This window comes from Cetorhinus maximus, chromosome 15 (genome assembly GCF_964194155.1).
Source record: "Cetorhinus maximus chromosome 15, sCetMax3.hap1.1, whole genome shotgun sequence".
NCBI classification, from domain to species: domain Eukaryota; kingdom Metazoa; phylum Chordata; class Chondrichthyes; order Lamniformes; family Cetorhinidae; genus Cetorhinus; species Cetorhinus maximus.
Window position 1 is genome coordinate 63293192 of NC_135893.1, and position 14558 is coordinate 63307749.

Sequence of the window (14558 nt, forward strand, 5' to 3'; positions counted from 1 at the left end):
TACAACATGGAAATGGCCTAATTAACCTGTGTTGGTGTTTATCCTCCACACAAGCAGCTCTGCTTTCCTTCAACCACCTGTTGTTAGATGTTGACCTGGTCTCTGCCTCAATCATTAACTGTGTACACTCCTCTGTGTAACAATCCTTCTGTCCTCAATGCCTCTATAATCGATGCCCATTTATTTTGGACCCTTCGATCATCAGAGACAGTGAGCTGAGTTTTTCCTCTGGGAATGGGAAACAGAAGTCAGGACTGCTTCCGGGTCCTGACCCCACCACCATGAACAGGGGGAAACAGTCACTGGCTGGGTTTTGATGGGGGCGCCCCATTAATTAGCATGGTGACAGGTTCTCTGTCCAATTCAGGGTGATGGGTGACTCTTGAAGCTGGAGAGCCAATCAGAGGACTTCCAGCTTGAGGGGAGCAACCAACTGCAGTAGAGGACAAGTAACTGAGAGGATTCATCAACATGGAGGCGCCCTCTCACCAACTTTTCTGAAACTTAAATAAAAAATAGTTCCTGCAGCAGGGGCCACCACTGTGGTGTGGAGGGTGGGAGGGAGTGGGAGAAGGAGTGATGTGTGGGGATGTTGGAGGGAATCCTTCTACAGGGTGGACTGTGGCAGGTAGGGAGTGCCTCTAGGCTTGCCTGGAATGCTTGCCCCTTGGCCTGCTGCTGGGTACCCGCCTCCAGGAACGCAAACTGGGGAAACTGAAAACTGACTGGAAAATGCCAGTCAGCTGCCTTTAATAGGCCTTAACAAGACTAAATGATCCTAATTGGCTACCTGCTGGCTGGGCATGGATAGCTCTGCCACCTCCAAACCCACCTCTGCCAAATTAGCTGGTGCCGGGAATAGCATTGAGAAACTGGCATGCTATTGGTGCTGCTATTTTCAGGCCTTGTTCATCCTCATTATCACCCTCAGCAGGGCCCGAAAATACAGCCCAGTGCATTTATAGCCGTTCACCCACATGGTGCCCTGGTCAATCTGTGGTGTAACTTCCTTGGCTTGACCGATGGAGGGTCTCTTAGTTTCAATGTCCCTTCTGTACCCCTGGCACACCTCTCACCTCAACCTCTCAACTGAGTTTTGCAAAGGGATGTGGAAGATGGAGGTGGAAGAGAAATTTGTCCCTCAGGATGATGGAAGGAGGCTGCCCCAGTCCTGATGGAGGACCCAGCATGATCCATTCACTTCTCTTTCCCATCCAGCTGTTGACTGACCTGCTGTGCATTTTCCACATTTATTTCCCTTAACTGACTGGAGCAGCTGTGTGAGTAATTGGAGATCAGTGGGAATAAAGTTTGAACATTGTTAATCTCTGGAAGCTGGTGTTTTTAATGTGCTTGAGGAATATTTCCTTTTAATTCTCTGTGTTTCCTTCCTTTTACAGCATACTTCTGACTGATGCTGACAAAAGAACTTGCATTTTTATAGCCTATTCATGACCTCAGGATCTCCTAATGTATTTTACAGCCAATGAAGTATTTTTGAAGCTTAGTCACAGTTGTAATGTAGGAGTCACAACAACCAATTTGAACACAGCAAGATCCAACAACCTGAATGTGATAATGATTAGATAATTTTCTTAGTTGTGTTGGTTGAGGGATAAATATTGGCCAGAACAACAGGGAGAACTTCCCTGTTCTTTATAGTGCCAGGGGATCTTTAATGTCCACCTGAGAGCATGGAGAGGTCTTCGTTTTTAAAGAAATCTCATTTGAAAAGCAGCACTTCTGAGAGTGCAGCACTCAAACAGTTCTTCACTGGACTGTCATTCTAGATTTCTGGTGCTTAGGGGCAGGATTTTCCTGGAGGCTTTGGGACTTTGATGTCGGGACCAAATGGGGGTCCTGAGACCGCCCTTTCCAGGTGTTAGATTGGGGGAGCTATTTTCCTGGGGACAGCCTCCTAATTAGCTGCCTTCTCGCCAGCCATTAAATTAAGGATGGCGAGTGGGTTCCTGATGCTGCCAGCCACATAAGGGGGCTGGCAGCTCTAGATCCTTGGCAACCCCACCGGGAGAGGTGGGTGCTGCTAAGGTGGGTAGGAACCTCAAGGGCACAAACTTAAAATACAAATTCAGTGGGGCTAAGCAGGCAGTCCCCTCAGAGTGGGGTGGAAACCCCTCCTTCTGATGGCAGGGTTTGAGTGTGGCCTTTGTAGCCGGCAGACCCCTTTTTAAGGGTTGGAGCCTCCAGCTTGGATTGCTTTCCTCCCTCAGACTGCCACAGGGTGGTCACCTCCGTTAAGCTGGCGGCCTCTGCTTTCAGCGAGAGCCTCTCTAGCAGTGAACTCTCTAAATTGCCTCTAACTGGGGGCCTTAATTATTTGACTTCCTCGGTTCAGTGGGCGGCAGATCAACATCTTGGCCTGCCTCCGGGAAACTTCCCCTGTAACGGGAATGTGTCCCGATGGGGCTTTCCATTAGTTCTCTAGCCCTCCTGCCAACCCTGGGTCTGGGAAAATTCAGCCTTAATTCTGGAGTTTCTGGTTCTGAGATGAGAGTGCTGAGCCACAGCTAACATCTGAAATCTTTGTAAGAGAACTTATTTATGATTTTGTGAGAATGACTCATCCGACGACATCTTTATCTCCACTTCGTCTCACTAGATTTTGTTTTGGGTTTAAATTCTCGAGGGCGTTTGCTGAGCACCAGCTTGTTTTGTTGGAAACTTTTTTTCCTGCTGAGTTTAAAAAATATACTTTTGAAGGACAAACTGCTTTCTACAGCCCTGACCGATTGGGAGGTAGCGTTTGCAAAAACTGTCTCCTGAACTCTTGCTGTTGCTTTCAGGCATTCCAAGTGGCAGAGGAGGAGCTGGGAATCCCAGCATTGCTGGATGCGGAGGACATGGTGGCGTTAAAAGTCCCAGACAGACTGAGCATCCTGACCTACGTCTCGCAGTATTACAACTATTTCACAGGCCGATCACCGAGTGAGTAACCTCCTGTGTGCCAGCTCTTCAGGCGCGATCTATTGAAACTGCTTATTCCCACCTTGGGGCTGACCTCTTACCTCTATTTTGTCCAGAAGATGCCAACTGCATTTATAGGGGCGGGTTTTTAATCAACTCTTTCCTGACAGGCAAGAAATAATCGAGAAAGCAGTTTAAATGCTGTATTTTCCACTCCCTGCATTCGCTGATTTACATTGGCTCCCTGTCCTGCTGCACCTCGATTTTAAAATGTTGTTTTCAAATTCCCCATGGCCTTGCCCCTCCCTAGCTCTGCAACCTGCTCCACCCCTACAACCTCCCAAGTGCTTTTCTAATTCTGACATCTTGAGCATTCCTGGGTTTAATTGTTCCACCGGTTGGTTATTCTTTTGACTGCCTGAGTCCCAAGATCTGAAATCCATCCCTACGCCCCTCTGCCTCTCTCCCTCTCCTCCTTTAAGATGCTTATTAAAAGCGACCTCTGTTATATCTTGTGGTTTCCAGGGACAGGATATTTAGGTCAGCGTGCTGGAGCGATCGGTGGGCTCGGGAGCGGCTGGGGAACGGGCTGCCCCACCCTGGCATCGGCCCCCGCCTGCGATTTCACCCTGGCTGGCCAATTAACGGCCCCCCCCAGCGTGAAACACGTGCTCAGCGCTGCCGGGGCGGGACAGGAGGAGGGCGGGCGCTGACATAAGCGCGGGCATGGGGGAACGCGGAATGAAAGCCCCCTGGAGGCAGAGAGCTGATTTAAAACCAATAAATAGAGATTTTAAAATCCAGAAAAAAATGTCCACGCATCATTTTCAGTTATATGCATGATGAAAATTCTGTCCATGTGTTTTTATTAATTTTATTTAATAACCTAAACCTCAACCCGGCCTTGGATGAGGTTTCATCAAAAACACAAAGTTCGCCTGGCAGATTCGCCTGTTCTCCAACTGTACGGCTGGATGGACGATGAAAAATCGGGGACAATTGGAAGTCTAATGAGTTTAATAGCCCTCTTAATTGTCGGCGGGTGCGCTTCCCACATTTGCGCGTGCCCGCCGACTGAAATATCGTGCGAGTGCGGGATGATGTTGGGACGCTTTCCCAATGTCATCATGGGCTATTATACGCTTGAGCAGGTCGGGCACACACCCGCACGCCGAGCTAAAAATTCTGCCCCAGAACTCCAAACTAAATGACACTTTTGACACAAATCCTGGAGCTTATGTTGTGTATAATTTCTCACATTGCCACATTTGTGGCAGAATGATACAATGTGTGTTTGGTAGTGTGGTAGTGAGTGATGTGGCATTATGGATATATAATATGTATATATATATATATATATATATATATGCATGAAAACAGTATAGATCCAATAACATTTTGGAATGCTATAACAACCTCTTTGACTCTTTTGACTACCTACCAATAATGTGGCTCAGTGTCAATTTTTACTTGATAATGCTCCTGCGAAGCACCGTGGAAAATGTTACAATGTTGAAGGTGCTATATAAATGCAAGCTGTTATTGTTGCCCGATTTGATCAGAGTCACAGACGGAATCACACAGTGCAGAAGAGACGCTGCTGGTTTTAGTGAGAATTCCATGACAACCTTGCTAACCAATGAGAATTAGGCTTATATGACATATGTGGCAGCTCAGGACATTTTGACCTGCTCCTGAGCAAGGTGCTCATTCAGCCACTCTGAATTAAGCATAAATAAAACTTTTCCTTGGTCATGACTAGGCTCCCCTGGGCCCTGCAAGCAAAGCCTGGGACTCTGCCACGTTGGGGGCCCCACCCCATTGGCATCCCTCCCCTGCCCCACAAAACCGTGGCAATCCTTTCCCCTTTCCCCTGCTCTGGCTGGATTTGACTTGGTGTTGGGGGCCTTCTCAGTGCTCGGGACATAGCCAATATTGGTCTTTTCCCCACCCCGCCCCCACCCTGCCACAAAGCTTGCTAGCTGCTGCTTTCCCTCAGCAACTGACCGGCACCTTTCAAATTTGGCCTAGTAGTTAAAATCCACTGGCCCTGTGACCAATACTCCAGCACCGTGCCACCCAAAGCTTTTGCGGGGGAGTTAAAATTGGACTATGTGTGTAGGTGTTTAGGCCAATCTGGCTCTGTTGTTTTGTTTCGTTCCAACTTTGCTAATGCGGGTAGTTTCAACTGAAGGGTACAACACCGTACCCCCTCTGCCAACCATCTATCTGGACGTTATAACCATTCCTCCCTCCATTCTCCACAATCTTTCTGCCTTCTTTTTCAAAAGGTGCTGACTACCTTGGTGCCTCGTTCTTGAGTGATTGTTCACGTGTTGGGATGATTGGTGGTTGAGCAATCACAAGGAAAGTTGTGGGGCCTCTAAATACCTTGTCAAAATTTCTTCTTGCCCTTCTGCACTTGCGTCCAATTTGCTTTCTCAAGGAGATAACGGCTACTTGAAAAAAAGCACACTCACCTCATCAAACGAAAGGACTTGCATTTATATGGAGTCTTTCATAACCTCGGGACATCCCAAAGTGCTTTATAGCCAAAGTGCTTTTTTGAAATGGAATGTTCATTGGTTGCTGTGTTTTCTACATTACAGTTTGCGTACAGCAAGTTCCCACAATCAACAAGGTGATAATGACCAGACAATCTGCTTTTTAGTGGTGTTGATTGAGGGCTAAATATTGGCCAAAAAAACCAAAGAGAACTCCCCTGTTCTCCTTAGAATATTGACATGGTATCTTTTATATGCCCAGGCTCTCTTCCACCCACCATATCAGAAGGGGGCATATTTCAGGGAGATCTGGGCCATCTGTTCCTCCTTGCACTGTAATTTTAATAACACAATTCTATTTGGAAGGCATCTGTAAAGTCCAGAGGCTTTTCTCCCCTGGTGTCATGAGTTGTTGTTCTGTCCAATGTAGTGGGTGAATGGCTTTCAATTTCATTTCTCTGTTAGGACTAAACTGAATGTGAAGTCTTTCCAATTCTGGCACAAACTTGTGGCCTGTTGCCTGGGGTGAGGTTGGGGGGTTACTGGGAGGGGAGGTCTCCTTGCTGTGTAACTATGGCAACAAATGACCTCATTGGGATATATTGCATGCTAGGACTTGTCTGGTTCAGCTCCCCAACAATTTCAATATCAAAGGGAACTGTGCTTTTTTAAGTGTGTATGTGTCAGAGGGTGTGCGACTTTGGAATTCTCTGCCTCAGAAGGTGGTGGAGGCAGAATTGTTGAATATTTTCAAGGCAGAGGTAGATAGCATCTTGTTAGGCAAGGGAATCAAAGGTTATCGGGGTTAGATGGGAATGTAGAAATTGAAACACAAGAAGATCAACCGTGATCCTATTGAACGCCAGAGCAGGCTCGAGGGGCAAAATGGCCTACTCCTGTTCCTATTTCTTATGTTCTTATGTTTGTGATGGGCTGTTGTGTTTGATGCAGCTAGTATTTGTATTGCTGGGAGAGCTTAGAATTGTATAGTTTTTAGGGTTGCCAACCATGTTCCCTCCTAATTTCCCAATTTGTGCTGCTCATTTGCTGCACTGTCTGGTCCTTTTAAGATTGCCGCATTGCCACACATGTGCACATCTTAAAGGAATCGCTTTGTGCTCGGCCCGTTTGTCCCCTGTGTGGTAGGGTCTGCACTATTGCACGGCTGTGACCTGCAATGTTGGTCACCAACCCCCAAGAATTGGAGATTAATCTCCAGGACAGAGCTGTCAGCAAAATCCAGGAGGAAATTCATAGGGGCACTGAATAAACTTTTTGCGTTTTTTCATTTTCTTTGAAACTTTCATTTGTTTGTTTAAAAAATTGAAGACTGAGGAAAGAGGCTGTTTCACTAACAGTCAAAGATTAATTCGATTGGAAAATAAAGGGTGGGATTTTCCGACCCGCTCCCACCGGCAGAATCTTCCACTGGGGAACCTGCCGTTGATTGGGTGGGAGGGGGGGAGGCGGAAAATTCAGGCCAAAGAGTCTGTTCACTTTCCAATTGCCCATGGGGAGGCAGTGCATCTGGGGGACGGGCAATGGCTGGAGTGTGTGGGGGCGGGGGGGAGGTGGGGGTGTTGTGGTTTGTGGCAACAGGTCATGTGATGAATCCGCCAGCAATACCTCAACCAGAGTTGGCAACTCCAATAGTTTTCCTGTCTGTGTCCTATGGTAGGAAGGCAGCAGGGCTAAGAGTGGGTAGCCTGGGATAGATATCAGAGGTGTTCAGTAGTCAATTGACTGGAAAAAGTTTCTTCAGTCAGAATGGTCAAGGGCAGCACATTAAGCTGTTGGCGCCCTGCCTCATCCAAGTGGCCAGTATTCTTTTATTTTTAATTCATGCTTGGGATGTGAGCATCGATGGCATTAATTGCCTCTCCCTAGCTGCCTTGAGAATGTGGTAATGAGACGTCTTCTTGAACCATTGGAGTCAGTGTGGTGAAAGTACTCCCATAGTGCTGTTAAGTAGGGGGCTCCAGGATTCTGACCCTAGGACAATGAAGGACCGGCATTGAAAATGGTTAATGATCTTGTATGACTCTAAATGATCATTGTTAACAGGGAATGCAATAATGAAGGGCACCACAGCCAAGTTCATGTAACAGTCACATAACATTTCTATCAGAGATCACTGGCGAACAACTTAACTAAATGTAGCCTGATCTTTGCTCTTTCATTTTAAGGCCCCTAACCAACATTGCAGTGAGCATACCACACTGCGCTGAACTTGTTTCTCCAGCCTGTAAGGACACGTTTCCCTGACACCTAAACTGTGTGGCATGTGGAAACTAGTTTCATGATTAGTATGAATAAGAATTGGGATTGAATATTGAGATCATGTCACAGTGAGGAAGGGGTGGGTGGACTGCGGTCCATTTGTATTTTGTTGCTCTTTTTTGTACACAGCTGTGTTTACAACCCTCTGCCAAAACATTGCATTTAGTCTACAGCCTAGAAACAGGCTGGTGGCCCAACTGGCGTTTATGCTCCACTTAAGCCTCCTCACAACCCTCTTCATCTAACCCCCTTCATTTTTGCAAATAGAACACAAGTTGATTTTTTTTATCAGTCATGGGATGTGGGGAACCTGGCACAGCCGCATTTATTGTCCACCCCTGGTCACTCCAAGAAGGTAGTATTTGTTCCAATTGTCTGTGCAACTTTGTGACTTGAAGAAAGAAAGATTCACATTTTTATAACGCTTTTTACAACCTCAGAATGCCCCAATGTGCTTTCTGGCCAGTGATGCACTTTTGAAGTGTGGTCTCTGTTGGAATGTAGAAAAAATGTAGCAGCCAGGTTGTGCACCCCAACTCCCACAGATAGCAATGGTCAGAGAATCTGTTATTTAGTGATGTTGGATGAGGAATAAATATTGGCCAAAACACTGTTGAACAATTCCCTTGTTCCCCTTCAAGATAGTGCTGTGGGATATTTTACATCAGACATTGGGGACTCAGTTTAACATTTCAGTCAAAAGACAGCACCTGAAACAGCCCCACACTCGCTCATTACTCCATTGGAATGCTTTCGAATAGTACAGGACAGAAAGAAACTGTTCAGCTCATTGGGTCTGCACTGGTAGCCTAGATCTTGTGGTCAGCTCTGGAACTTGAACCTTCTGCATCCTGAAGGATGTTAATGAACCAGCTGAGTTTTAATATCCTATTTTCTGATGCTAATCCTCATTGATTTACTGAATTAAATGTCACAACTTGTCATGTCAATTTGAACTCCCAGCTCTGTTTTTGCTAGTCCAGCACTTTAATCCAACAATAACCTTCTATCCAACCATTGAGGTACTGACATTTATAAAGTGTTTGCATTTGGTGTTTTCTGATTTCGCAAAGTGTCCAGGGGCACCAAGTGTTAATAGGGTGAGATTTGTTGGGATTGTGTCACACCTTGTTGATGGGAGGGAAGGATCACCTGGTTGGGATTCTACTAACTGAGGAGGCCAAATAACACTGTAGATTGTGGATCATGGAAAACATTTGAAGAGTCATCTGAAGCTCACCAGGTGTAAAGTTCCACCATCTCTGTGAAGGAGATTGTTGATCTTCTATTTTAAGTTCTGTCTTCAAAGCCATTTTTCTGTTTTGCAGTTGGCGGTATGGCTCACATCAAGAGATCGGCCTCTGATTCGAGCGAGGAGCCAGTGCAGAAGAAGTCGACTCCTGAGACCAAACCGAAATTGCCCAAGAATACTCTGACCCCCCATGCTGCACCAACCTCCAGGGTTGCACCAAAGGTGAGCTGTGTATTCTGTCACAAGATTAAACTTATTGCTGGACACATTTTTTACCCAATAAAAACAGAAAATTTTGGAAACGCTCAGCAGGTCTGGTAGCATCATTTCAGCTCGATGACCTTTCATTAGCATTGGAAAAAGTTAGAGGTTTTAAGCAGCTATAGAGACACATAAAGGAGGAGGGGAGGAAAGAACAAAAGGGAAGGTCTGGGTCTGCTTAGAGAGCGGCAACTGGTGAAAATTCTGCTATTCCCTTTCTTCTTCTGTTCTCTGCCTGAAGATGGTCCTCAATTATTTGCCAAACAATGGTGAAGTGCCGTGATTTTTACTATGGGGTAGGGCAAGGAGGCAGGCCCTGAATCTACCTCAGCCAGAACGGGGAATTCGAAACCCACACGATTGGCACTAGTGTGATTGACATGTTAGCCATCTAGCCAACTGAGCTAACCGGCTCCCACCCTATTCCCTTTACACCTCTTCTAGACACTTGTCCCATTGCAAGCTCCTTTTGCTTTGCACCAATATTCCTTTTGCCAAGCTCTCCTGCTTTCCAGCCTATTACCTTTCCTTGATCTTGGGGAACGTTTAGCTCACACCCTGAGTTGCTCCATTCCAAGTTAACCAAGCTTCTTGTTCAATGAGGTGTGCCACCTGAGGGAGTAAGAGTGAATATTACGTCTTGGCACTGTAGGAAGTTGGCATTTCAATTAGTGGAGGAGTCTTGTGGACCACTCTCAGTTAATGGAGAAATATGAACAAAATAATTGTACATTTTTTCCCTATTCCCTCTAGAACAAAGTTCCTGTTGCTGCTGCTGGTGACGGATCCAATAAGTCGGGGACTTTGTCCAGTAATTGCACCATCTGCAAAAAAACAGTTCTGTTGGTTCAGCGGTACTTAGTAGATGGGAAACTTTATCACAGAAACTGTTTCAGGTGAGATGTAGGTCCGAATATAATGCTTTTACCTTCAGCTGCCAAGGCCACATGCTCTGGAAATCTCTCTCTAAATCTTTCCACTTCTACTGCATCTCCCTCCTCCTTTAAGATACTACTTAACCTACCCCTTTGACCAAACTTTTGATCACCTGCCAAAATATCTCTTTATGTAGCTCCGTGTCAAATTTTGCTTGATAATTTTGTGGGCTGCGAGAGAGACAGTGAGACTGGAGAGAGCTACAAAGGCACAGACATGGGGAGAGACAGTGAGACCAGAGAGACACGGGGAGAGACAGTGAGATTGGAGAGAGCTATAAAGGCATGGACATGGGGAGAGACAGTGGGATTGGAGTGGACATGGGGAGACACAGCAGGATTGGAGTGGACTGGGAGAGAGAGAGCGAGAAAGAGACCAGAGTGGACTGGGAGACAGGCTGGGGGAGATGGTGAGACAGACTGGGAGACAGACTGGGAGCGGCGGTGAGACAGACTGGGACAGATGGGGAGGCAGACGGGGAGGCAGATGGGGAGACAGATGGGGAGACAGGCTAGGAGACAGACTGTGAGAGGCAGTGAGACGGACTGAGAGGGGCAGTGAGACGGACTGGGAGAGGCGGTAAGACGTACTGGGAGAGGCGGTGAGACGGACTGGGAGGGGCAGTGAGATGGACTGGGAGGGGCGGTGAGATGGACTGGGAGGGGCGGTGAGACGGACTGGGAGGGGCGGTGAGACGGACTGGGAGGGGCGGGGAGACGGACTGGGGGGCGCGGTGAGACGGACTGGGGGGGGCGGTGAGACGGACTGGGAGGGGCGGTGAGACGGACTGGGAGGGGCGGTGAGACGGACTGGGAGGGGCGGTGAGACGGACTGGGAGGGGCGGTGAGATGGATTTGGGGGGGATGGTGAGACGGATTGGGAGGGGCGGTGAGATGGACTGGGTGGGGCGGTGAGACGGACTTGGGGGGGTGGTGAGCCGGACTGGGAGGGGCGGTGAGACGGTTTGGGGGGGATAGTGAGACGGACTGCGAGGGTCGGTGACACGGACTGGGAGGGGCGGTGAGACGGACTGGGAGGGATGGTGAGATGGACTGGGAGGGATGGTGAGACGGACTGGGAGGGATGGTGAGACGGACTAGGAGGGATGGTGAGACAGACTAGGAGGGATGGTGAGACGGACTGAGAGGGATGGTGAGACGGACTGAGAGGGATGGTGAGACGGACTGGGAGGGGTGGTGAGACAGAGTGCGAGGGATGGTGAGAGACTGGGAGGGATGGTGAGACAGACTGGGAGGGATGGTGAGACAGACTGGGAGGGATGGTGAGACAGACTGGGAGGGATGGTGAGACAGACTGGGAGGGATGGTGAGACAGACTGGGAGGGATGGTGAGACAGACTGACAGACTGGGAGGGATGGTGAGACAGACTGGGAGGGACGGTGAGACAGACTGGGAGGGATGGTGAGACAGACTGGGAGAGGCGGTGAGATGGACTGGGAGGGGTGGTGAGACAGACTGGGAGGGATGGTGAGACAGGCTGACTCACTGCGATCTAAAGAAAATCTAAGTGTGATGTCACAGGGAAGAAGGTAAGTGTTTGGTTGGTGCTTATTTCTCTTCTCTTTCTAAACTAGGGCATTTATTCAAAATGAACGTTGAGATTAGTTTTGTAGTAAGTGAATTAATAAGAACATAAGCAGATCCAGAGGTATTAATTAAAATTGATAGTTTAAACAGGGCACTAACTAGATTGTTAAAGGGGGAGCAGAGAGTTTTCTTTTATTGATTGGATGGGCATCTGAAACCTAAAGTTTGCAATTCTTGTGCCATGTGGGAATTGCAGGAAACGTCACATATCATGGGTGCCATTTCTTGGGAAGCGTCTCTAGCTGCTCCAGCTCAAGCTCAGGATTCCCAAACTTGACAAGTAGCTGGAGACACTGTAGAGCATCAGGGAGAATGAGAGTTTCCTGGACATACATTCCAGAAGGTGACAGGCAGTGAGAATTCAGGACAGTCGATGGGTGGTCATTCAGAAGAGTAGGAAGAGGCAGGAAGTGCCGGAGACTTCAGGGTGTGTGCCACTCTCAAACAGGTACTCAGTATTGGAGACCTCTGGAAGTGACACTCCCCTGAAGGAGTGTAGTCCAGACTATGGCACCAACGGGCATGGGACTGCACAGGAGGGAACAGCAAAGCGTAGAAGTGCAGTTGTTATAGGAGATTCCATAGCCAGGGGGATGGACAGGCATTTCTGTAACTTGTCATCGTAAGTGAGACCCACATGGGCTGTTGCTTTGTCGGTTCCAGGCACATCACAGGGAGGGTGCAGAATAACCTGTAAGGGAAAGGGAGTGAGCCAGAAGTTGTGGTACACGTTGTTACCAATGACATGGAGAGGGCAAGTATTGAGGTCCTATGGTGAGATTTTCAGGAGCAAGGGAGGAAATTAAAAAATGGAACCTATTCTGCCTTGCACAGTAGAAATAGGAAGATAGGGAGGATCAATGTGTGGCTTGAGGCATGGTGCAGGAGGAAGGGCTTCAGATTCTTGGGGCACTGGGACCAGTTCTGGGGCAGGAGGTACCTATACCGATCAGACAGTTTGCACCTCAAAAGGACTAGGATCAATGCCCTTGCAGGGAGGTTCACTAATGTGGTTGGAGAGGATTTGAACTAAATTGGCAGGGGGATGGACACCATCAAATAGAAGTAGAAAAGAGAAATAAGGTGCACAATGTGGGAGTTTGGATGGTACTAGAGGAGGAGGTGATTCCATATAGAGGAGGAGGTGGACTAAGTAGGACGACAAGGAAGGCAAAAACAGGATTACAATGTATGTATGTAAATGCACAAAGTGTGCTGAATAAGCTTGGTGAGCTACAAGCACAAATAGCCGAATGAGAATATGATGCAGTGGCGATTACTGAAACATTGCTTAAAAATGGTGAGAAATGGGCACTTAATATACAAGGATATAAAGTATTCAGAAAAGATAGAGAAGGGAAAAAGGGATTAGGAGTGGCAGTAATATTTAGACAAGACATTGCAGTGTTGGAAAGAGAGGATTGCCTTGAGGAGACAAGAACGGAGCCCATTTGGTTAGAGTTGAGAGGTAAAAAAAGGAAAAATTATGCAACTAGGGGTATTCTATAGGCTTCCAAATAGGGAGAGAGAGGTAGAGGCACAAATCAGCAGGGAAATCACAGAGATGTGCATGAACTATAGTGTGGTGATATTGAGGGACTTTAATTACCCAAATATTGATTGGGATAATGTTAGAGTAAAGGGTAAGGAGGCAGTGTTCAGGAAATGTGTTCAGGAAAACTTCCTTGATCAGTATGTTCTTGTCCCATCTAGAAAGGAGGCATTGCTGGGTCTGGTGCTGGGAAATGAGGTGGAACAAATGGACCGAGTGTCTGAGGGAGAACGTTTGGGTAAAAGTGATCACTGTACTTTAAGGTTTAGATTAGTAATGGAGAAAATCAAGGAATGCTTCTAAATTGGAAGATGGCTAATTTCAGGATAAAATGGAACCAGAGACTGACAGGATAAACTGTAATGTAACAATGGGTGATCTTTAAGGAGGAGACACTTCAAGTACAGGCTAGGTATATTCCAACACGGGTGAAAGGCAAGTGAGCCAAAAACAGGGCTCCTTGGATGACACGGGAATTAGAGATTCTGATGAAACAAAAGAGGAGGGTGAGTGATGCATGTCAGGTGCACTCTTCAAGTGAGAACCAGGTCAATTACAATAGATCGGGAGTGGAGGTGAGGAGGAAAATAAGGCTAGCAAGGAGATAGTATGAGAATAGAGTGTCAATCAACATAAAAGGGAACACAAAGATTTTCTGCTAGTATGTAAATAGTGAGCATGTAGTAAGAGGTGGAGTGGGTCCTATTAGAGACAAAGAGCATGATAAATGCTTAGAGGCGCAGAGCAAGGCTAGAATACATAATGAGTTATTTGTATTGGTGCTTACTAAGGAAGAGAAACCTGACAAAACATCAGTAGAAGCAGAGATAGCGGAGGCAATGGATAGTGTGAAAATTGAAAGGGAGGATGTACTGGAAAGGCTGGCTATACAAAGGGTAGATATGTCACCTGGCCTGGATGGCTTGCATCCCAGGCTGCTAAAGGAAGTGGGGGTGGAGATAACGGAAGGGCTTGCATAATCTTCCGATCTTCCTGAGGTACTGGGATTGAAAAATGGCAAATGTGAGATTCTTATTCAAGAAAGGGTGTAAGGACAGTCCTAGCAACTACCAGTTAGTTTAACATCAGTGATAGGTAAGGTCTTTGAATCCTGAATCAGGGAAAATCTCCAGGCACCTGGAGAGGTTTGAGTTAATTAAGGGGAGCCAGCACGGATTTGTAAAAGGCTAATCATGCTTGACCAATTGAATTAAATTTTTGATGAAGTAACAGAGAAGGT

The 14558-nt window shown here is 47.1% G+C and overlaps 1 protein-coding gene across 1 annotated transcript in view; it reads left to right on the top strand.

Annotated features, from left to right (window-relative positions):
* micall2a (mical-like 2a) overlaps positions 1-14558 on the top strand; it is a 105601-nt gene that overhangs the window by 31275 nt on the left and 59768 nt on the right. The window contains exons 3-5 of the mRNA XM_078558563.1: positions 2805-2946; positions 9038-9183; positions 9976-10118. Coding sequence (XP_078414689.1) covers positions 2805-2946; positions 9038-9183; positions 9976-10118 — 431 coding nt within the window. The remainder of the gene's footprint in view (positions 1-2804; positions 2947-9037; positions 9184-9975; positions 10119-14558) is intronic.